Source organism: Clarias gariepinus, chromosome 11, assembly GCF_024256425.1.
Source record: "Clarias gariepinus isolate MV-2021 ecotype Netherlands chromosome 11, CGAR_prim_01v2, whole genome shotgun sequence".
In the NCBI taxonomy this organism is placed as follows: Eukaryota; Metazoa; Chordata; class Actinopteri; order Siluriformes; family Clariidae; genus Clarias; species Clarias gariepinus.
In genome coordinates, this window is record NC_071110.1 from 16,613,422 (window position 1) to 16,638,308 (window position 24,887).

Here is a 24,887-nt window from a genome sequence, read left to right on the forward strand (position 1 = left end):
TAGTACCCAGAGAAAACCCACCAAGCACGTGAAGAATATTCAAACACCATGCACACAGACTCAAGGCGGAAATCGAACCCATACCCTGGAGTAGTGACGTGTCGTTCATGAACTATTCTTTCTTTTTGAACAAGTCTTTAACATGACTCAGAAAAACGAGTAGGTTTAGAGAATGATTCGTAGACGCCATAGAGACTATGCAGTGCAGCACACAGGAAACAGAATTGAGCAGTACTTATAAATCTTCTGGTCCAAATGACTCGGACCAGAAGATATGAGAAGTGAGCTGCTCATTCTGTTTATCATAATATGTGCTTAGCTTCATTGTAATATGTTCATTACTGAAACTATAACCAAAATGTGTGTATGTAGACGTGCTGGGGGTCTGTTAATTAAAATTTTACCTTTTATTTTATTTCTGATCAAAAGAACTAAATAAACTAAATGACTAAAAAAAAAGAAGTCATTTTAATGAATGAGATTTAAAGAACCGAGTCAGTAAAATGATCCAAACTTTCCATTACTATCCTGGAGGTGCAAGGCGGCAGTGCTGTGACCACTAAGCCTGTAACCTTTAAACTAAATTGTGTGTGTGTGTGTGTGTGAGAGAGAGAGAGACAGAGAGAGAGAGAGAGAGAGAGAGAGCCTGCGTGTGTGGATTTTGCATGTCCTCCGGATTCTTGGTGAGTTTCTTTCAGAAAGACTGGTTTCCTCCCACAGTCCAAAGATATGCAGATTAGGCTAATTGGTGTTCCATGTTACCCACAGTTTGAGTGTGTACTGTGAGCTTGTGAGACCTGCGATGGATTGGCACCCTGTCCAGGGTGTAACCCGCCTTGTGCCAAAAGTGTGCTGGAATAGGCTTCAGGCTTCCTGCAACCCAATATACAGTAGGATAAGCAGTATAGAAAATGAATGAAGGAATGAATATAGCCCACTGTCTTGTATTCAAAATGACGTTGTAAGGTATTTTAAAAATATTAATTAAAAACAAATGTAAAAATGTTAGAATTGTACATTTAAGTTATATGGGACCCTTTTTAAGTTTCTACTTTTGGTGCTCCTTTATACACTGTATTTTTTTAACCTCAGGAAATAATATGATAACGTTCTTATCTTGTGCTCACAGGTTATTTATCTTGTAGGAAAAACTTTTTTTCTGGTACATACAAGTTATTATCTTGTACAAACAAGTTATTATCTGCCTTAGTTTAAACAAGATATAAAAATATCACATAATTTGGGTCTGTATTAGGGGCTCCACATTTATTTGTTGACAAAAATATTTTTGTTTTTGTTAGCTAAAAGTTGTCTTCAAAATGCGGATGATGTATTTTAACTTGCTTTTAAACTTTTTGCGTTTGATTCTGCTCAGACCAGTTTTAATGAACAAGTTCTGTTTATGGTTGGAAACCTACAAATCACAGGGGAGAGTCAAATCCCTATGAACCCTTTGAAGATGTAAGCCAACAGTGATAACTGATGAGCCACTGAACAGAATCCACATACAGAATTATCCACATACAGAATTATCCACCCATCATACCACTTATCCTTTTTAGGGTCTCTGGGATCCGGAAACCTAACGCATCACACAGCACACTTATAATTTTACACATTGAGCCTTTTGGAAACACAAATCAGCCTTCAGTACATGTCTTCTGGTCACCCATAGACCAGAGGTGAGATTGGAGTGCTAACAACGTATCCACTGTTTTGCCATATACAGTGCTAATGGAAATACTTTAGTGGTATTCCAGAAACACTGTACAGTATTAAAGCTTTAGTATGAGATTTTTTTCCTATAGAGTAGTATCAACTGGGTAAAACATGAAAACATTTTGTTTCTGGATTGATGCATGTAACCAGTGCTGTACAACCTGATTTTGATACAAGGGCATTTTGCAACATCAGTAGTTACCCAGCCAAATGCAAAATTTTTATACAATGCAATACAATACAATACAGCATGTACCACATATTGGGTGGATAAGGTAAAAATCATGACCTTCATTCAGTGAGGTTCCAAATTGCTTATAAGTGCTTGCTCATTTAGATTTCGTTTTTTGTGCTCCTATAACAATACCCATCCATTCAAGCAGAAATATTATTAATACCATCTGGATCACCATAGAAGTGTCTCACCACAGGAAAGAAGAATCTTTTATTCTGCTCATAATGTGAAGCGGGCATATAAATTGTATATAAAAGTCTATACACCCATGTTAAAATGCAGTTAAGGAATAACTTAAAATAACCTGGTTGTGCAAGTGTGTACATTTGTCTGTACTCAGGATTAAGAAATCAAACATCAATTATTCATGTTCTAAAGTAATTATGCAACAGTTAGTGCCAGTCAACTAATTTGATTGTTAATTATCATACAACTGTCATTGGTGAAGTGATTCTAATTAACCCCAAATTAAAATCAGCTGTGTCTGCAGGATTTTCTAGACATCTTCTTGGTTCTCATTATTAAAAGATATTGATTTGTAGAGGGGTACAAACAAATTGCAAAACATTAGATTTGCCATAGATGAAGGGGAGAAAATCAGGAAAAACATCCTCACTACTCAGAGCAGGCTATCTCTCCAAATTGGATGAAATGTGAAGATGAAAGCTTAGCAATAAGGCTGCCAAGAGACCTATGGCAATAATAAAAGAGCTGCAGGAATATCAGACAAGTACTGTACTGCTCCCGCCCGGCATGTGACAACAATCTTTCATATTGTTTAACAAGACATATCTGAGCTATGGGTTAGGGTGACTAGACAAAAGCCCTTTCTCATAAAAAAAAATGGCAAAACACATTTTGCCAAAATATCTACCTTAAACCACATGGCAAAATATTTTAGAAACTAACAAGACCAAGGTAGACTATTTAGGCATAACTCTAAAAGATACTTTTGGCACAAAAACTAATATCAGCCAATAAACACTGTACACTTTGAAGCATGGTGGTGGTAGCACAGTGCCATGAAGCTGCTTCTGTTCTGCTAAGACAGGAACTAGGTCTAAATCTAAATCCTATTGAATACCTGTTGAATGATTTAAAGAGGATTGTACACGAGTCCCCTTAAATTTTAATAGATCTGGAGCATTTCCGCAAGAACCAACAGAATTAAATTGCAATTCAAGGTTGTTTAAATCAACCAGACTTGCCCAAAATACTAAGTACTTTAAGCTAAATGTGGTTCAAAATAATAAATAATGAAGTGGTGTACAAATTTCTTTAATTTTTTAATAAAATTTCTTATGTTTTTTTTTTTTTTTTTTGAATTTCATTAGTTGCTATAATGACAGGTGGAAAAGTATTGACATGATAAATCTTGGTGTGGGGTGTGGAATTTTATATCATTTTGCACTTTGTGTCTTTCTCTGCATTAATAACATACACAATTTTGCAGATAATATTTTTTATTTTAGATTTTTTATTTTTTATTTTTTTTTTTACATATTATCATCAGACACTCCCTTGCCTCAATAGTAAGTGGTAGCAGCACAAGTAGAAGACAATAAACCTTTAGTTAATGTTCCATCAAACACCAGGTAATGAAAAATGTTATCTTAGTGACTTTGACCATGGCATGGTTGTTGCAGCATTAATGAGTGACTTGTGCAAGAAAAAAAAAAAATCCAGTGAGGATCATTTGTGTAGGCTGGAGCACCATGTTGAAGTCACCTATTCAGGATGAAAGTCTACAGTAAAATCTACAGTACTTCCACAACTCTTTATACCTATGGTATGCAGAAAAGCATCTTAAAATGCACACCCTCAGTACACATCAAACCTGGGTTACAACAGCAGACCAACACATCAGTTTTGTTAGCCACATACATGTATACAATCATGTTTAAAAGTTAGTACCCCCTCTTTTATTCTATGTGCTTTGCAAATACAACCTCCGACGAGCAAACGACAAATAACGTTTTTCATTGTGCAATTAGCCAGGAAGAAAAAAACATGTGGATAATACTAAGTACCCCCTTACTGCTTCCACAGGATTTAAGAGGATAAGTTGCAGATTTCGATTAATTGACCTATATAAAAGCAAAGGTTTTGCCTGTTTGCTGGTGTGTGTCTTTTAATTCTCCCATGGATGCCAGGTTTGCCCAGTCTCATTCTTAAATCATGAACACTGACTTTGACTAAACAAGTGTGGCCTGCAGTAAGGCTTCACGCATCGCCTTTACCTCTTAATCCTGTATTCAGGTTAGCAGGGGGCCTGGAGCCTATCCCAGGAAGGATACACCCTGGATGGGGTGCCAATCTATCGCAGCGAACACACAAATACACACTCTTTCACTCACTATGGGCAATTTGGGAACGCCAATTAGCCTAATCTGCATGTCTTTGGATAGTGGGAGGAACCCGGTCCCGGACCCTGGAGATGCAATGTGACAGTGCTAACCACTAAGCCACCATGCCTCCCTGTTTAGATGTTGCTCTGGGTTATTTTATGAGCTAATGAATGAGTCGGTGTTGTGCTCTTGGAGTAATTTTGGTAGGCCAGCTATTCCTGGGAAATGAAATTGAAACATTATTGTTCCAAGTTTTCTCTATTTGTGGATAATGGCTCTCACCATGGTTTCCAGAAGTCCAAAAGTCTTAGAAATGGCTTATAACCATCCGTTCCAGACGGATGCTAATAGATCAGTTACATGTTAATTACTTTGTTTCTCATCCGTTCTCATCAGTCCTGACAGTAATCAGGCCTGGGTGTGGCAAGTAAGATTTTAACTTAGATTTCCAAAAAATGCGGTTAATATCAGTGTTACTTTTTCTCATAGAGCCAAGTAGATTTGGACAAATTTTTCCCTTAAGAAATGAAATCATAGATAAAAGAGTTAATGCACTGTGTGTGTGTGTGTGTGTGTGTGGAGGTCCAGTGTACAGCAGTTTGTAAACGTAACAAATTAGTTGAAACAGCTGTGTTTGATCAAAATAATCACCAACCTGTGTTGGACACTGGCTCTCAAGTTTGGGATTTGCAAGGCCCTGACTTACAGTACGTACCCATTAGCTGTTTTATTAATTTCTTATCTCTTGTGTATGTGTTTGTGTCTAAATGTATGTAGCCTCGTTTACACTGTTAGTTAAATGTGACCGAATTCCGATTTTTTGCTCATATGTGACATGTTATTGACAAGTATTATATGGTGTAAGGATGTTAAAAAAAAATCTTTTAAAAGACCTTATAACAGCACAAGGTCCAGGTTTTAATTCTGGCACTCCAGGTCAGAATAAATGAGTGTTACAATATTAAGAGTGATATTCTTTAGTTATTGGTAAGAATTGTACTCTTACTGTGTGACTGCCCTCTAGTGGCAATGAATAATACTGAATACTACTACTACTACTACTACTACTACTACTAATAATAATAATAATAATAATAATAATAACAATAACAACAACAACAACAATAATAATAATAATAATAATAATAATAATAATAATAAAAATGCTTGTGAATGTTGTAAGAGCCACTTCCCTGACGTCCTTTATTGACAGATATTCTCTTACTCAGATATACTCTCTGCAGTCTGCTAGGGTAAAAGTTGTATAAACGTGGGATTATACCCTATAGGGAAGTGGGGAACACAGTTCCAAAACTTTGACTTTCTTTCATTTGGTTGTGTCAGGACTGCCCTCTGGTGGACAATTTTAATCCAGGTTCTGTTTTTGTTTGCATCATTCAGCCTCAAGATGGAGACTTTTATTTGTAAGTGCAGTAGTTGGGCCCTCTGATGCAGTTATCTTTACTTCTGTCCCTAAAATTTTGGTAATATAAATCATTCTTTATATTGAATGGTATTAAATTTGATATTTAATAGTCTACGTATTTAATGCTATAAAAACAAAATTGAATAATCTATAGAAATAAGTATTCAAGCCTACCCGGTTAAAAGCATTCAGAGTGTAGTGTAAGAAATGCATACTTCACACCTCAGTCATCCTCTAGTCACTACTGTGGTTTTGGCAGAAATAGGGATTCCTGTGGTGATGCCCATTGTGGTTTGGTGATTGTTACTTTTATTACAATAACAACCTGATAATTATTCAAAACAAAGCCTGTTTATTATGGAGACATTATCAAGTAACCTGTGCGTCGCTTAAAATGTAAGCTGCTTTGCTGTTACTCATAAATAAACCTGCATTTTAATGCCAGATGTTGCCTAATCCATCCAGCTCCCCCTGTTCTCTCCACGGGCCACATTAACAATAGTGGTGGTGCTTTTCTGAAGGAGGGGGCAGATGGGGTCCCCTCCGCAAACAATGTCTGCAGCATGGGGGATGGGTGTGTGCATAGAAAGTCACCGCTGACTAGATATCACGCCAGCTTTCTTCTTTTACCAGTGTGAAAGAGAGGGGGGAAAAACTTCAGTTTGCATGAAAGCTCATAAATCCATATTGCAGGAATGGAGGCTTTCACTCGCTGCCATCTGTCTAGAATTAACAGATGAGTAGCATGTTTTTCTGAAATGCTCAGATAGTGTGGATAAGAGATACATTTTGTGCATACCAGCCTAGACTTAGATAGACAAATAAATAGATAGATAGATAGATAGATAGATAGATAGATAGATAGATAGATAGATAGACATGCAGATAGAAAGATACTCTATTGTTTCTGAGGGAAGTGGTAAAAAAATAAAGATACCATGAGTACTACATTCTATAAGAAATTATTAACTAAATAGCAATAAGAAAATTATCAAGCTAATAAGCCTATGCCATAGCCTAGTACTTTGTAGCAACTTTCACAAGCAAAAAAGTGTGGCCTGTCCATTAATAAATAATCACACATGTAACATCTGTGTCTTTTTAGCTGCCGAGGGCAGCAAGTAAATATTAACATTGGGATATGGCTGCATTAAATAATGATTATATTAGAGAAAGAGAGTAGGGGTGTGAGTAAATTGCCCTGGGCATCAGACACCAGAGTTTCTATAATTATCCAGAAAGTTCTTAAAACTGGGGGGCAGCTATGCAGTTGCTATAGATAGACTGTCACCAAGAGTTCAACAATAACTAGACCTAGTATCATTTTATTATGGTGTTAGGAGTTTCCACAATTATTTACACAAAAAGGAAAAAAAAATCAAAATCTCATAATCCCTTCTGCTAACATAGATTTTACTTTGTCTCTATTTATCATTAAAAAATTTTTTTTTAGTTTGTAATAAAAGGAATCAATCAGTAGCCTGCAAGAATCAGAATCTTGTGTCTTGATTTGCTTGAATTGCTATTTCCATTTTTCATTTCCATAAAAAATATTTAGACATACATTACGATGCATTCATTAATTCATTTATTAATTCATTCATTCATTCCACAACAACAAAGTATATCATATATTCCACCTTGTATGTTGGGCCTGGTAGTTTATATACTGTACACATTATAGAGTTCAAAAGCTTGAGGGATGTTATAAACATTTATCGTCATGAGTTTCACATCATGATATTAGATTACTGTTACATATCTGACTATGCTCAGTCCATGCTGTATCAAACTGTTGTTACCATGCATACACAAGCTAACACCAGTGTATTTTTCCAGTCTGAGATCCAGCCACTGAATAGAGACCATGCATTCAGCTTAAGCATGATAATAATACGAGTCTTTAGTATTGTGCAACAAGACATTGGAGGCATAGGTCTTGGCATTATGAAAACCTGTCAATATATACTGTATATATACAGTATGTATACAGTATGTATAGTAACATTTGCAAAAAAAACTATGTTTGTATACCTATTATAAGTGTTTGAAAGAAAAGAGAAATGCCCTGTACAAGTTAAGCCATAAGCAAAGTCTCCCCGTAGAACTTTTTAAATGGTGTAGACTACATCCAAAATTATTGGCACTGATCTGAGTTTTTCCCAGTAGTGTAAAATTGTGGAAAATGGCCAGATGCAATGTCACCTTGCTGAGATTCCTAAGAGCCTCTTTAAATCCAGTGTGCCAGCATAGACACAAGGATGTGTGTGTGTGTGTGTGTGTGTGTGTGTGTGTGTGTGTGTGTCACTAGAGGATATAGAATCCTCATGAAAGGTACATCGTGACAGTGCTCAGCTATCAATTAATAAGGAGAAATAGTGGTTAATAACAGCAATAATAATAATATTATTAATAACAGCAATAATGATAATAATTATAATAATATGATAAATTAGTTCATAAAGTGAAAGCATTTCTAAATCATGAATACAAGTCCTAATATCAGCTGTAATTTTGTATTGAGTTTTATCAGATATTATATTTTTATTAATATAATTTTGTGTATTTCTATTAAACATTAAATATACATAAAAATGTTGTACGTATCTTTTGATCTTTTAAAACCTTTGATTTCACTGGCTTACATAATTATACTGTGTATCAATGTATAACATTTTCACAAGAATGTTATCTTGAAACACCCCTGGAAAGTTCAGTCGGTTAGAATGTGTTTTAAAACATCTGGACCTTATTATGAACAGGTGCCCATCCAAACGCTTTACTGCTTTAGAACAGGTGATTTACAGCCATGAAAACGCTGTGTTATGTTATTGCTTGTATTGATTTTACAGGGAAAGAAAGGAGTACTGATATTTGAAATTCCAGGTCAGCCAGAGGGCTAATTTTGGTGCATTGCTCCCGTTAAATAAGCAGCCAGTTTTAAAGAAGCACTGCAGATTTATGCTGGATAATTCATAAGTTTATTGCAAAATTTATTGGCGCTATGATCGCCACTGTAATGTTATACTGCACTGCTAGAGAAAGCGGCGTGATGCTGGAATTTTAATGCCCATGCGCTCAAAAAGACCCTCTCGCTTTTGTCCCGCCCGTCCTTTTCTTATTACCCTACGACCTACCTGATTCGTCTGAGAGAAGGATAACCGTCCAATCGCATCTCGCCGGAGGCGGGTTTTGTCGGCCTCGTTTGACAGAAAGCCGCGTGACGTCACGAGAGACTCGGCTCACCAACCCCAGGCTCAGAGATGCTGTGAGCGCGAGACCACAGCATCTTTCAGTCACACGATCCGGAAAAAAGCACGCATCTCCTTCCAAACCCGTATCCGCATCATCCTCATCTTTCTCCTCCTCTCCGGACTTTACTGACATCCGTAAGCCCAAAGCACTCGAGGCTACGTTCATGCAAGTGCCAAGGAGCGTTTCAGACGCAACATTTTTTGTTTTTCCTCTTTTCCTTTCTCATTATTTATTCGACACATTTCTGATCTATTTTTGAGGACTAACCAATCATCATTTGTTCTATCCATGAGAAGAGCACCATTACAGAAGACAAAGCAAAGCTTGATAAGTTATAAGAGGAAATAATTTTGGACGGGCAGCCTGACAGAACAACATCCTGCTCCCTGAATCTTAATGTGAATGCTTCAGTCGCGCATCGCTGTGCAGCCAGGGCTCAGTTTGCTCGTCTACCGTGTTTTTTGAAGGAGCTGATTATTAAGCGCATCTTTAACGAAGCACCCGCTTCAGATCGGCGCACCCGCAAGCTCAACCCTCTGCTTTTCTCCCAGTCTCAGTTTTGGAGGACAGGATCGGTTTCGACACGCTTCGTGCGACGGAGAAGCGCGGCGGAGTATCGGCGTCCGTGAGAAAATGATGGCCGGCGGGGCAGTGCAGCAAAACGGCATTTTCTCCAATCCGCACCACCACAATCAGCAGCCGCACATGGAGTCGGACCCGCCGGACTCCCGCAAGAGACCGCTGGAGACGCCGACCGAGGCGAGCAGCACCAAGCGCACCAACACGGGGGGTAAGACAACAACAAACAAACAAACAAACACACACACACACACACACAAGCAGCGGGCCTCTCCTGCTAAACAAGCGTATCGTGGTTGGAGCGTAACCATGGCGTAGCGGCAGGTTCATTCTCCGATTTTAATTGAAAAACCTCAGAGTATTGTAGGGTTCAAATAATAAAAACAGATATTACCAACAAAACAACACAATGTGTCCATTTTCCAAGAATAGCGGCCTTTGATGTGATGGCTGGGGACTGTAGCCTAGAGGGTAAAGGAAAGGCTATATATATATATATATATATATATATATATATATATAGATATATAAAGAGAGAGAGAGAGAGAGACATAGATAATTATTCATATTAATAACCTGCATATGTGTTGGTAGGAAACGGAGGAATGCCTTTAAGGCTAAGAACAATGGCACAGGACAAGCGCATCCTTGGCATCGCCGCTGATGACCTTGCATTTATAAACCAGTGCTTCCGATTTGGCGATGCTTTTTTGTTTCAGGATACGTCATGTTTGTTTATGCTACAGCTAACGTTTTTTTGTTGTTGTTGTTGCATAAACACTGTGCTAACGTGACTACAATCACTAATATATCCACAACCATTTGCGCAGATGAAAACAGCCAGAATGCTCATATTGCCTAAAAAAAAGTATAATGTCAAAAATACTACTCCGTTTTATACAAGTACCACGCTCTGATGCGGTGCTGTTATATTATGCGGTAGGCCATTTGCGGGGTCGGACGTAACCATTGGCATGGCAACCCCGTTAACGTGTCAGCATCGCGCGTAGTGTGTGCAGACATTTCCAGTTCCGCTCGCTCTAACTACACCGGGCCTAGTTTTAAAATAGGCCTACGCGATTCATTTATGTGACACTACAGTCATTTCTTTACTCACTTTACTTGCCTGGCATGTGATGAAATCGATGTTTTGTGCACTGGCAATGAGGAAAAAAAGCCCATGCACCCGTGGGAGGCATTATACACAAACACTATCCATTTGGGTAAATGAAATGGCTGTTAGGATGCTAAGAGCAAGGCAGCAGCACCAAGCAGGATTATCTGTTTAATGTTAGGCACAGGCGTATTATCCTTTTAAAATATCAGAACACTGGACGCTTGTTGAGAAGGAAAATGAATGGTTTACATTGTTACAAACATGAGAACATGCTGATATATACATTATTATTTGCTGAGATACATACTATAATATGTCTATAGGCCCTACGTTAGAATATGGGTGCTTTCAAGATTATATTTAATAGATAAGATATTTGTTTTTGTAATAAGAAAAAGGCAATTAATATTTTAGCAGTTGTAAAAGGAATTATACCGAGAAAAAAAAAATGTCAAATGAACAGCCATGAGCTATTCAATACTGATTAGATACAAAGATAATAATGAAAAAAAAATTGAACCGTATTAACTTACGATTTCCTGGTTACTGTTATGACAACTGAAAATAACAGTCTGTTGAAAACATGTTGTTAACAGGCTCAGCTCTAAAATTCATTCGCTTAACAAATATCCATTATATTAGCATTTGCTGTCATTCACAATGTGTTCGTTTAGGATAAATTTGGCAATATTTTACAGTAGTTTAGTATAGGCAAAAACAAAAAAGGCCAAGGATTTATAGCATATTTAACACTTGGGAAAAAGACAGATCTTACCGATTATCTTATAAAGAGTCTGTATAAGGAAAATTATTTTTAAGAAAATGGTTTAATGAGGTACAGCTATATTCAGAATGGTACCTGCTTCGTTCTCAGTGTCCAGTAATCACATTGCGCTAATAACAGCCTGGCTTAATACACTTATCTAAAATAAAATAATTTAAAAAGAATTGAAATAGGTGATAGATGAATTAATTCAGATTTGCTTTTATTTATTTTTTATTTATTCTTACAATTTTAAAAAATCTGTGCAATTGTAAAACATTTACACAATATTAAAATCGATCTCTGTATATACTGTATGTACCATGGGTTATGGAAATATTGTATTAAAATAAATATAATTATTAAGCCATGGTTCTCTACAGAAAATTGTAAAAAAAAAAAAAAAAAAACGTGTTATGTTTAATATGATGCCTGTTTTAGGTATAGTGAGAGAAAGTTGGCAGAAAACAGAGAGTCATTTGCTTGCCAGAAGATCATTAGGGGAGTGGTGCTGTTTTAACCCCATCACTATTATAAAGCTGCTTTAGGTTCTCCACGATCTGTGCCCTAAGCTCTAACGCTATATATAAGGTACAATGTGGTAATTTCATAAATGAAGGCACTGGCACAGGCTGCATCAAGTAGACTGTTGTAGGGTTTGCAGGTGTCCTTGGTGAGTAACATGGGGGGACGGTGACCCTCTTATGGATGGAAAATGGGACAGAGGATGTGTGTGTGTGTGTGTGTGTGTGTGTGTGTTCCTTTTAGTGAGACAGACACTTAGGAAGATGGAAGAAAGGTAGAGCTTCTGGCACAGGAAATGTATTGTTAGATGGTCTATAAGGGACATTTTTCCTGGTGTTGATTTATACATCAGTACATTTCGGTCTGACTTCACATACTCAAGTACTAGCTTACATCTTTCTCATCCTTCAAGAAAGGACGGGATGTCTTCTGCTAGTAAAAGAGTAGGCCGTGGAGCTCTCTCAAAAAGAGGTCTTACATAAACATGATTTGCCAGCTGGGGTTGAAGATTTCCCCAACCCCCTAAGACGTTTACATGGAGGACAAATAGCTGCTTCCTCGCTCTGGCCCACTCTATTCAAACACAACTGACAGAGCCGTACAACGATCCTAATACAGCTGCATTTGTGACCAGCCCCCTGATTAACCATGCGGCATGGCTGCTGCAGTTATCAGTTTTTTCGGAAGCCGAAAAGATTTAGCTTTACTAACACTATTCCTCTGCATCCTTGCATGTACTCTCTACATCCTTACCAATTCCTGCTTTGGTGCTCGCTCATCTCTCCATTGGTGGCAGCCATTGATTACTATTCAATCTACCTCTGTGTGTGTCTATTGATCTCCGATTGATTTTAACGTAAAGGGGGCGCTATGCTTTTCCTCCTCCTCCTCCTCCTCCTTTTTTTTTTTTTGGAAGCACTGCGTCAAAGATAAAAAAAAAATCTCTGCAAGGGCGGGGGACTTTTGGGTGGGCCGCCCGTTGAGAGCGCAGCACAGGATTGGCTGAGAGGCTCGTCTCGCTCTGCCTGTCTGTGGCGGAATGGAGCACGGGGCGCTTGATGAATATGAATGAGAACAATGAAAAGACCGCCTCGAAAAAAAAGAATATGATTTGGTCCCATCTTTACAGCATTTCTTCCTGTGAAAAAAAACAAAACTGTCGTTTTTTATGGCCTTGCTCTACTCCAAAAGATGAAATATTAGCTAATATGGTATATATAGTTTGGTCAGGCAGTTTATGAGTCAGACCTATTCAAAAATTCTGACACATTGCATCAATATGTGAGGGCTAGTTCCTTTCGATTTTATAGCATTAGAAGACACATAGCATGCAATTATTAGAACACAGGTAGCAGTATGCATGACATATCATATAAAATAGCAGGCAGGGTTTGTTCTCATCATGTTTTATTCATCTTGTAGGAACTATATTTGCCCCGCTTGCTCTCTAGCCATAGTCTGGCTTGTTGACCCACATGGCTCCTGACACAAGATCCAAGGATTTGAACCTTCAATCCCCTGGCTGATGCTACCTATTCTGGGTGTTCCATCTCTCTGGAACGCCTAGCAACCAGTGACTTTGTTGTTGCTGCATGCAGTTTTTACCTGATACCCATTTGGTATATGTTGTGATGAACACCCTAGGACTGCTAGATTAAAGACTTTTCTTTTCGTTACACTAGATCTGGAGGAAATATGTATAAGATTTTCCAGGCTGGGTTGTGCAGACAAGTAAAGGAAATTACGTTGTTCCTGTTAACACTTGGCCTGCAGAGTCATTGCTCTCTGATGTTGGTTTAGAATAGGGAGTCCCTGCGGTAAGGCAAACCCAGACTAAAGGTTTTCTGTATTTGCCAGAAATTAAACACTACCTGGGAATACCCAGAGAAATCCTGAGAGGCAGAATGCTGTTCTGAGTGTTTTAGCACATAGGGATCTGGCATTCTGTTTTGACCTGCAGTGCAATGTGCTCCGGTTTCTGTTTCCAGCAGCTTGCTGCATTTGGTTTAATGCACCTGTTAAAACACTGAGTAAAAAAAGTATTAGGAATTTTTACATTGGGTGATTTCACGTTAAGACAATGATAAAATTGAAATTGAAATAAATGTTTCAGTGCATGCAGCGTAATGCACTGTATAATTCTGTAATTCTGGAAGTGGTTGGATCTGTACAGTAGGAGCAAACTGTTCGGCTGTCATGGCACTGTCCGTTTTTTCAGATGAATTTGTTTTCAGATTCATTTCCTCACAAAAAAGATGGAAACAATTGATTAGATGTTAGAGACAAGGCTTTGTCTCTCTAATATATACTCCGATGAGATCATTTTAATAATCTATAAATAATCACATAGTAAAATAACTTTAGATTAGGGTTTGGTTGTTAAATTTAGGATAATTAAAATCTGACATTCGTAATACTTTATGATAGTGATGTGTGTAATGTTCCTTATATTCAGGCTCCAGTTTTGCCAGATAGCAATTCCTTGTTTCTTTGCCTATCTTTAAGGTACAATTAGTAGGAAATTGGAAATCTATGTGTTCAATCAAGGTAGATTAGGACTTAACCAAGCACATGATATTGCCTTTTTTGTTTGATGTTTCTGAGGGGAAAAAGCCTTAAGTACGCAGAATACACATTATTTATTAAACCTGCCATATTAATTAGGGGTGATTAAATTTAGATGCATCCAAATCAAAAAGAGGCCAATCTCAGTGCCGTGAAATCTGGGTCATTGCGAACAAAAAAGAAAAAGAAAACGTACTTGTGCTAATTTTTGGGTAATGTCAGGCCATGGTATCTCGAAACAATACTGAGTCTCAGGTCAGGGCAACAGATATCATCCTAATTATGTGCAAAGTTAAATGTTTAGGCTTTTGTTGTGTTTTTTTTATTAACGGTAATGTGTGATCTGCACAGAGTAAGCTTCTCACACACATTGATACTGTCAAGACAGCCTGGTGATGCTAAAAAGATTACCACAAGACAATTAGATAATTAAGAGACTGTTAAACCCACCCAATTATTAACGCTAATCCAGGCACAGTCCACACTTCCATCCTGACCTATTCACGCCGCTGACCTTCCTGAGACTGTGTCTTTTTTTAACCAGACTGACACGATCCATCCAGTGCCAATGATGCCTCGGCAGTATTACGTTTGTGACTCTTTTCACAAATCCGAGTACACACACGTTACATGTTTCTGTTGTCACATTGTTTCATTAGCTGTTCTTGTTAGTACAGTCTTTCTTGTTATACTTGATTTCTACCGAGAGTTTTTTGACAGCAGGATTTGGCCAGTAACTTGTGTAGCTCAGCGTGCCCAAAACTATGACTGCAAAAGATAAATAACTCTTCCAGAACACCAATCTAATCAAATGCACCCGTCTTGTGGGAAGCGGCAAGGATTAATAGCAGTTGGATACGGGGCGTGTCCTCAAGCGGCTATGGTGGGTAGATACAATGTCATGTTAAAGTCAGAGCTCCGAGTATGTGCACGCAGCAACTCCACTGACCTGAATAAGAAACCTTACACACATCAGCAGCAGACTTTTCTAGGCCTGTACGTCCTCTTTTCTCACAGTTTTTGTTCTTTGCAATAGAGCTGTAATTGAAACGATTATACTTGCATCAAAGCTCTTTCCATGCTGTAAATTATAAATAATAAATACTGTGTAAATAAAGGGGTAAAGCATTAGAATTTGATCCAAGATTGCCTCATGCGTGTTACTTTGCGAATTTAAACAGCTTTATGGTTGGTGCAGGGTTAGTATTTGTAACCTATTTTAATTGCAGGCAAATGAATAAATTCTTTGCCTATTCAGATTTGTAAAAAAAAATAAATAATAATAATTAGAGAATTGGTTGGTCCCACAAACAAGCCCCCCTTTAGAAAGTATATAAATATATTTAAAAAATTGATGTTATTCTTTACCACCCCCTTTTTATCAATGTCATTTATATTAATTAAGATTTCTATTATTTTATGCATTAATGTATACATTTTATTTTAAGGTCCTGAGATTTATCTGCAAAGTTGCTGTGGTTGTAAATACATTTAAGTTTATATTTTGGTGTCAGGATATTAAACTTTGCTATGGTGCATGATTGGAAAATTACATTTACAGATTAGTTAGTTAACTAACTCGAATAGCTAGACTTCTGGCAGAACACTAGTGGGTGGTGAGGTCAGGTTTGTTGACACCCACTGGCCTCATTAATTCTTTTTAGTACACTCTGTAGCTTATTTTTTTACATTCTTGTGAGTGAAAAATCCCAACACCCATCATTAGGTCCAGAGTTATATACTTTCTTGTTAAGTAATTGAAAGTAGTAGAAGAGACTGATGATTAAAAAAACAACATAAACTGTAACTGATTTTCTGAATTACACGTGTGATAGAGAAGACATTACTTTGAATATGTCCCACTTAATCTTCTGATCAGATACCGTAACCCTATCTTCCCTTTTTTTTCTGTCTTCAGAAGAAGGAGAGTACTTCTTGAAGGTGCTGATTCCCAGCTACGCTGCAGGCTCAATTATTGGCAAGGGAGGCCAGACTATTGTGCAGCTACAGAAAGAGACAGGTGCCACCATCAAGCTGTCCAAATCCAAAGACTTCTATCCAGGTGAGTTGCCCGAATGTGTCGGTCCAGCATCAGTATGCTTTTAAAGGGTATGCCGGAGTATCCCATTTCAGCATCTGTACATAGTGGCCTAGTAGGTAAAGCACACTATTATCACAATCTTGACTGTATTTTTTGTTGTATGTATAAATGTTGTTTTAACTAAGGGCTACAATGTGGCCTTCTCCAGAGGCATTCAGCTTCATCCTCAATGAAAATCATATGAGAAGGACGTAATCTTTGGCACCCGGCCACCACACATGGCCTTTATCGAGGCTCAGGTTGCACAGCGTGGCAGATCAAGACAAGCGAGGATACAGACTGTAGTAAAGAAGAACAAAGTTGCAGAATGTATCTTGCAGAATGTGATCTTTTTTTCCAGAGATCTTGGTACAGTAGGTATTATAATCAGTGCATATTGCTGTTCTTCTTTTTGAATGGGTGAATGGATACAGTTTTGGATTGGAATCTGGCATATTTTTAAAAGGAAGTGAGGAGTAGCAGGGGGCTTTTGGGCTCCTTCTTAAAAGAACTTTGTGCTACTTGTTGTCCTTCCATGGTTGCTGTGACCAACAGGGCACATCTATCCTTTCCCCCCCTCGAGACACCCACAAGAACAGAGCAGATGCCAGATCCAAGACACCTCCCTACATAAAGCTCTATGCCCTTTCATTGGCTTTATCATGTTTGTGAGCTGTAATTTTCCAGTGTTCAGAGTAGTGCTGCTTAAATGGCTAATTAATTACAGAAAATAGATCGAGAGATAAATTGAGATGCGTACGGAAGCTTTTCCCGAAAGGGATCGATGTGGTGGCGATGTGATGGTTCGTTGGAATGGAGTGTTGTGTTGTAGCAGGGGGTGGGGGTTTCAGGGGGAGGGGAGGGGGGGCTTCCTCTGCAGTGAAGGGGGCATCTGTATGGAAATGAGCATGAGCTTTTTCTTGGATACAAATCAAAAGATCCACCTGCTGTGAGTAGGGGGAGGCTTTCTTGCATAGGAGCAGTGTCCGGCATTCCTGATTCAGGCAGATTTTGAACCCTCTCAACGGAAGGGCTACTATCCCTCAGCAAAGACTCTCTTCTTACTTCATCTTGGCTAAGTGCCCCAGCAGCATTTAATTCAGAGGCAATTAGCTGGCTACAGCAGTATTGGTCCGCAACTGGCCAGCATTCATTATTGCAGGAGAAAGGATTTATTAGATGCCTTCACTCTGAATATAGGGTTGTATAAGGTTTACTAGAAAAGACGCTCATAATTTTTAGTCACTTTCTGCCTGTAGAGTAATTGTCCAAACCTTGCCGAAGCCAAAAAGTAGCAATGTCATATGGCCAATATTAAACGTAATGACGTAATACTTAATGATGCAGTATATACAAAAAATACGATGCACATAAGCCGTGATAACACAGTTACCTGGCAACATTACCATCATCATAATATTAGATTATTAGTACTTTATATTATGTACTTAAATAATGATAAGTGCACTGCATCTGCTGTTTCTGAAAATTTTTGACCCTTTTTCTTGTTTGAAAGTCTTAATATGAAATAAAAATTGATATGACCAAATTCATTTCTTTGGTAACAAGTTGAGTTTACTACAGTATGGTAGTAATTTAAAACATAGATTGAATGCACAGTTATTTATTTTACTAATCAATGTTTTCATTTAATTAGGTTTTCTCATTTCCAGAAGCAGCATTAGGAAGATGCAGGTGAAACATACAATTTACCGTAAAATATGTAAACAATAAATAAAAGACTATACAGCTGTGAATGTCACCTGCTGCTTATTAGCGTTAATGTGACCCCCTTAATTCTGATGCAGGCATTAATTAATGTAATATAAAAACAATGTCAAGTGCAACTTAGGAAAGGTTCAGATTCATGCATAAATAACCTGGGAAAAATATTGAAAAAACCCAAGGAAATGTGAGGTCCCAAAAAGTACCAGTTTGAATATAAAAGAATTCAATTACAGCAGCCTGTAACAACAAAATATCAGGTTTTTCCCTCTTTTAAAAATAAAAAGTGATGTGGGCGAATAAATGAGTATTGTTAGTCAGTTAGTGAAGAAGTGAGTGTGTGTGTGGGAGGGAGGATAATGAAGTGGTCCTGGATACCCAGGTGTTTGCTGCTTTTGCCGCTGATATCAGGTTAGAGTGGGAGTTGACTAGCTCTTAGACTATGTGATGATAGCACGCGCTAGCATGGTGCCATACATTTCTCATTCCTCTTAGTTATATAACACAACAGAAATTCCTCCTAGGAATTCTGAATTGTTTGCAGCTTTTTCAAATATATGTATATATTTGATTCAATAAATTTAAAACGGCACCAACTATCAGACACTCAAATCATTTCCAGACCGCTGGCAGCAAGATACGTCATCTGTCAACAATATTTCTGATTTGTTTGTTGCTCGCATTGGTTAGTTCATTGAGCTTGCATGTTTTTTTTTTTCTTTTTTCATTTATATCATTCCTGAGCTCATACAGCAACTCTAATTATGATATTATCACTGATAAAATGTAGCCTAAAATAAGATCATATAGGACAATACAACACATTTAATATTGCATTGTTACAGTGATGTTCTAACCCATTTACAGATCCACAGTAGGTTATGAGTTTTTCTTTTTTGTTTTTTTACCAACAAAACATTCTCTTATTCGGTGTTATGCAGAAGAAACGGTCATCACACGTGGACGAAAACGAATGAAATAAATGTTGCATCATTTATTTCTTTAAGATAACTCGAGTCTCATCCCGTGCTGGGCAACGTGTTGATTGTTATTTTAAGCCATACAGGCGACTGATCCCACATTCAGCTCCCATGCCTTAGAGCGGAGCAGGGTGCGATATTAAAGCTTTGTGTTAATCCTGCACAATGATTGTGGTTTTCAGTAGCTAATTCTCAGACAGCAGCTCAAAACCCCCTTCTCGTATGTATACACGCACAAACGCACACACAGACAAAATCATCCCTCCCCCACGCTTTATCGACATCGTTGATTTCTTCCCTGTAATCTTCTTAGGTCTAAAGCTTTTTGACTAAAAGATGAAAAGCCACAGTGTTACATATCTGGCCTGGAAAAGAGATGCATGTATTTTTCCTCTCTGTTTTTAACAGGAAAAAACCATCGCACTTCATTTGATGTTGTTTAGCTTTGAGCTTTTTGCACACTGCTGTGATGTGAAGCTCTTTTGTGTGCCATTTAATCTGTGACAGCACAATCATCTGAATCATCATTATTAGATGTTATCAATTTCGAAAAAGGATTATTCTTGTAAGGACTAGTAGGATAATTAGCAATGACTAGTGAAGACTGAATCAGCCAAGTAGATGCTTAAATCTTTATCTGTTATAGAGAAGCATTATTGTAAGACTTTGTGATATGTGCTTAAATATGTATAATAAGGTGCTCCAAACCAAAATAGCCCTAATAAAGTGCAACTAATAAAAGAGATTTTATGTAAATATTATATATCCAAAATATTGTGATTGATAGATTTAAAGGCATCTTATTCGTTTGCACTTATTGTTATTCAAGTGTGTACACTCCACATTGTCGAAGAAGGCTTGTCAGGGAGCATCTGGGTCCCGGCCGAGTGTCTAGAGGAGAAACGAGATTCCCCTAGTATCCCGTGGCTTTGTTTTCTTTTCCATGTGACGTTATACAGGCTGGCCGCTGCCTCAGTGATGCCGTCAGTGCCAGTCTGTGCCTGAGACCCCCATGTTTAGCTAGTCCTTACACAGAGTGGTGCAGATTAGACTCTTCTTAGAGACAAGATACTGACCATGATTATGATGCCTGCCATACTGACTAGCATGTCGCCCTAGCACCCTCACCTCTCATGGATGGATCATTCTAGGCGAAAAAAATATTTCTTATCTATTTTTTTATTTTATTTTGTGATGTGCCCAGACTTCGCATCAATGTGGAACCACAGTCTTAATATGGCGTATACAGTACTGTCCTTGAAGTCATTTCATCTGCCCCTTCTCCACTGCTGTCTACTGAGGTCTCAAGGGTGCTGTACTTTTCCAGCCCAAATGTAAAGCCCTTCAGTCAATTAAAATGAAAAGCCACGACGGGACTCGCCATAAATACATTGATGCGCATTTTAGACAGTAGATCAATTGTGAAAAGTTAGACCGATGCCTCCTCCCACACACTCACCCACAAGCTCAAACCCTCCCTTATGTGTGTACAATACAAATAGTATTGATCTGTCTTGAGGCATTTGCTTCTCGAATGAGATTGTGGCTAAATGTACGAGAGAGAGAGAGAGAGAGAGAGAGAGCAATCCACTCCCTGTGTCTTTCCTTCGGTTTTTCATTACCCTTTCCCATTTGTCCAGCTGGTCCCCTGCCTAAGTCATTTTGATAATTCACACTACAGTCCTTGCGTCCTGGCTGCAGCACTTGCTGCAATTCCTTTTAAATGAATCTTCAGCTGACAGGGTGACCTTCATCTGCTGTATTAACAATCATCTTCTGAGCTAACTTTCCAAACACATAATAAATCTAAGGGAAGGAGATTAGGAAACATTAAGTCCTCTTTAATTTGTATTGCATTGAAAATGCTTTGCCAATTTCCTTAGCTACTATACAATATTTTGCTTCGCTAATTAGTTTGAATCGTAGTCGGATAAATCAGACCTTCCATGACTGCAGTCTTATCTGGTCTCAGATCAGAGCATCAGTTAACAGGGTGGCATCATTAGATCAGGCATCAAGAGATAACGAGAAAAGAAGCTCAGAATAATGTCGCCTGTGCCCCACTTTATGGGGGAGGATGGAGCGCTACAATCAGCAGGAGGTCTTGGATTACGGGCCAATTTTATGTGTAGAGGTTCAAAAATAGTAAGAGCTCAATCCTTCCTTTGTGGCATGCATGACAATGGTTTGGCTTAGCTGCACTATTTTCATATTGTTACAAAAGAGAGCCACGTGCTTCAGGCATCATCCCGTCCTATCCCTGCTATGCGAATGATTGAAATGAACATACCCCGCACACACCAGGAGGAATTTGTTAGTAGCGAATTAATTTAGTGTTTTATTACCGGTTAGTTTCTGAACTGCCTGTGAATGTCTATTGTGTCTATGCAGAGGTAGGGAGAGAAAGAAAGAATAACAGAGGGAGGAGAGAAGTGATTGAATATCCAGTCGCTTGAATGGTCAACGATTGGCCTGGGCCGTGCAGGACAATAAAGATTGCTAGACCCTTTTTTAATCACAATAGAGGCTTTGACATCACTAACTGCTCAGGTCCTCGAGACTGGGGGAGGGGCAAACAGGCTGGCCTCCCATCTGCCCTCGGAGGTGTGTGCCTGAGTGTCAGACAGTAGAAAGACAGATAGGCGCAGAGAGAAACCGAACAATGGAAAGTGAAAGTAAGACAAAGCATAGCGTGCATTCTTCATGGCATGCCCAATAAAACAACAGTAAATCTGATATATTATATAAAATCTTGCTGAAGGATACAGGAATTTCTGTAATGTTGCATAACTAGGCCAGTTGCAACATTTTTGTCTCTCTGTGTGAGTGGACATGAGTCGATGACTACATCTCGGAGAGAAAGCCACCCACATTTCTCTTGATCTGTGGTTTTTGATGAGCTCAACAGTAAATCTGTCCAACATCTGTCTTTGTTTAGGTAAGCATGGACAGAAAATTATTTGAGTGTGTTTACTTTTAGTAAAATGTGCTTGTTGATGAGTCTGACACATGCCAATGCTCTCATATGTACTCTCTTTCATGTTCAATAGTTACTAGTAAAATCTATTATGAAAATAATCATTAGATGCTGACCAAATGACGCTCGGTTGCTAGGTTCGTACCGTTCATTATTAGCCAAAGGGATTTTGACGATCTTTTAAATTAATTTGAATAATTGTATTTATACTACCTTATTTTATATAGGTAATGTAGCAAAAAATTATTTTAACATTATTCACTACTGTTTATATATTCTATACATGGAACTGTTTTGGACATTTACTGTATATAAATATTACATAAATGTTATATAAATATCTGCAAAATATACAGATATCCAGAAAATTTTACTCAATTTTGTGAAAGGCACATGGACATTCTATTTCAATAATTTCATTGTAAATATCTATATAAAAATAACAGATAAGAAGAATTCAGCTCCTCAGTCCATGCCAACAGTCAACAAGCGATTTATTTGTTTATCTATGAGGTGACTGAAGTGATTAATAATCCTATAATAATGTTCTGAGGCTGATCTTATATAAGTGGCTCATCCTGTTTTTTTTTTTTTTTTTTGGTGAAGATCCGCCGGGGGGCTTTACACACCCTTCTTTACACGCCTTTCCTTCCCCTACACAAAAGGCACTTTGTTTGGATGCACATACAGTCGCCTCGGAGATGCGAACTAAAGTGACGTCTCCAGAGGCGAGAGGTTCCCCTCTATCCTGATTGCTGTTGAACTCCGCTATCTCTGTTCTTTCCTCTTGTTCCACTATGGAACCTAGGAGAGACGGCGTGCGGCTGCATCGCTCAGCTGCAGGATAGATGTGTGATTCTGTAGTCTGGTCACGTCGAGAGGCCCTTTTATTTCGAAGTCAATCATAGAGCAGCAGGGTTGCCTCCATTTTGAAATGTGAAAGAAAGAAGAGAGTCAGCAATGGATGTCATTTCCCAGTAATAATGTTTATGTTGTTGCTGTTTTCATGTTGTTTAATTCCTGTATGTATTCACAATTTTGTGAATTTCTAAAAATATTCTCACATGCAATTTATATATACTTATCTATTTAGAGGAAATGACATGATGATATTTGGCACATAAAATATTCTATCGTGGGCACTTCAAACCACCGGATTCCATTTCAAAGTTGTTTTTTTATTTTGAGAAATTTAAGCACATCATTTCTTGTATCATTGCTTGTATTTTTTCACTGGAGGCGATAATATATTTCTACCCAGTGACATAAAAGCTTGAAAATATATGAAGTAAGCAAAAAAAAAGCAGCAGTTTAAAGATGCATCTTAATAACATTGTGAACTGTAATATAGGTATATGTCAAGGTATTTAGCAGGATATGCATTTTTTTTATTGGCACATGCTGAATGCATATTGAATATTTAGCATTTTTATTGTTTGATTTTCTTTTATAAATCAGTTGTCCAACATGCCACACTAGTATTATAGCTTTTTACCAAAAACTATCTATTACAGAAGCTGCAGTGTGAAAGCTTTAGGCACAGTGTGACAGGTCATACAACAGTGGCCTTTATGCTGACATTATTCTTTGAAGGCAGAATAATTACATGACTGCAAGCTTTGATGAAAATCAAATACAACTATGCTAATCAGGCCATCTGCTTGCCAGCCCCTTTTGGCCTGTGCTTGGTTAGATCACTCTGCAATCACACGATGCAGGGGTCTTGAGCGCCCTTCTCTGATTGCGGATTCACTGCAGTGACACTTAGGGTTCTTTTGGGTACTGTAGCAGTGACTTTCATTGCATAATATGTTTATGCATGTATAATGATTTCAGAGCTTTATCTTGGTTTAGAGCACGTATGCCCAGGCATTCACGGCTTTAAATGAGAAAAACCTCCTGCTTCAGTCCAGGACAATGGACAGCTGCATTGTGTCTTGAAGGGGGCCACCTTTCTTTTTAAAACCTAATGTGGTGAGTTGCCACAAAGAGGTGCATTGAGGGCAAGCAGTGGGTTTCTTTTGGAGCTGACCCAACCTCCCAGCATAAGGGACAAAGCTCCCCCTCTGTGCCCCCACAGCTCCCTAAAAGAGACCGAGTTCCGCAGCTGCCTCCTGCTCCTCCTTCTCACCCCCTCTTCATTTCTCTAATCCCCACTGAATGACCCCGTAACTCTCTCTCTCTCTCTCTCTCTCTCTCTCACTCTCTCTCTCTCTTGTCTCACACTTGCTTTAAGCCTTTTTTCCTTACACACCCACAACCACAGACGTCTCCCGTATTCTACCTACAGCCCATCACTCTCTAATGATTTATTTCTCTTACGGCCGAGAAAGCCGTCAGTTGTCGGTACATTGCTTTCAGCGAGCAGTCTGTGTGCTTCACTCAACTGCAACATATCAGCAAATGCTAATTATCTTTGACCCCATAATAATGCCAGTGTTGTCCATGTTTATGTATAGTTAAGTTTAAGTCTAAGAAACTGTTAAAATGGCTTTACTGAAAACCTTTGACAAGAAATGCCAGGGCTCTTTTTTGTTTTTCTCTCAATCTCGCTCTCCTCCGGTGCTTGAGCTGAAGGTGGGCATTGCAGCTG

The 24,887-nt window shown here is 38.3% G+C and overlaps 1 protein-coding gene across 1 annotated transcript in view; it reads left to right on the forward strand.

The window, feature by feature from the left end:
- The first annotated feature begins 8,996 nt into the window (after positions 1-8,996).
- Positions 8,997-24,887, forward strand: part of nova2 (NOVA alternative splicing regulator 2) — a 44,431-nt gene continuing 28,540 nt past the window's right edge. Inside the window, exons 1-2 of the mRNA XM_053507151.1 lie at positions 8,997-9,773; positions 16,451-16,594. Coding sequence (XP_053363126.1) covers positions 9,617-9,773; positions 16,451-16,594 — 301 coding nt within the window. The 5' untranslated portion in view covers positions 8,997-9,616. The remainder of the gene's footprint in view (positions 9,774-16,450; positions 16,595-24,887) is intronic.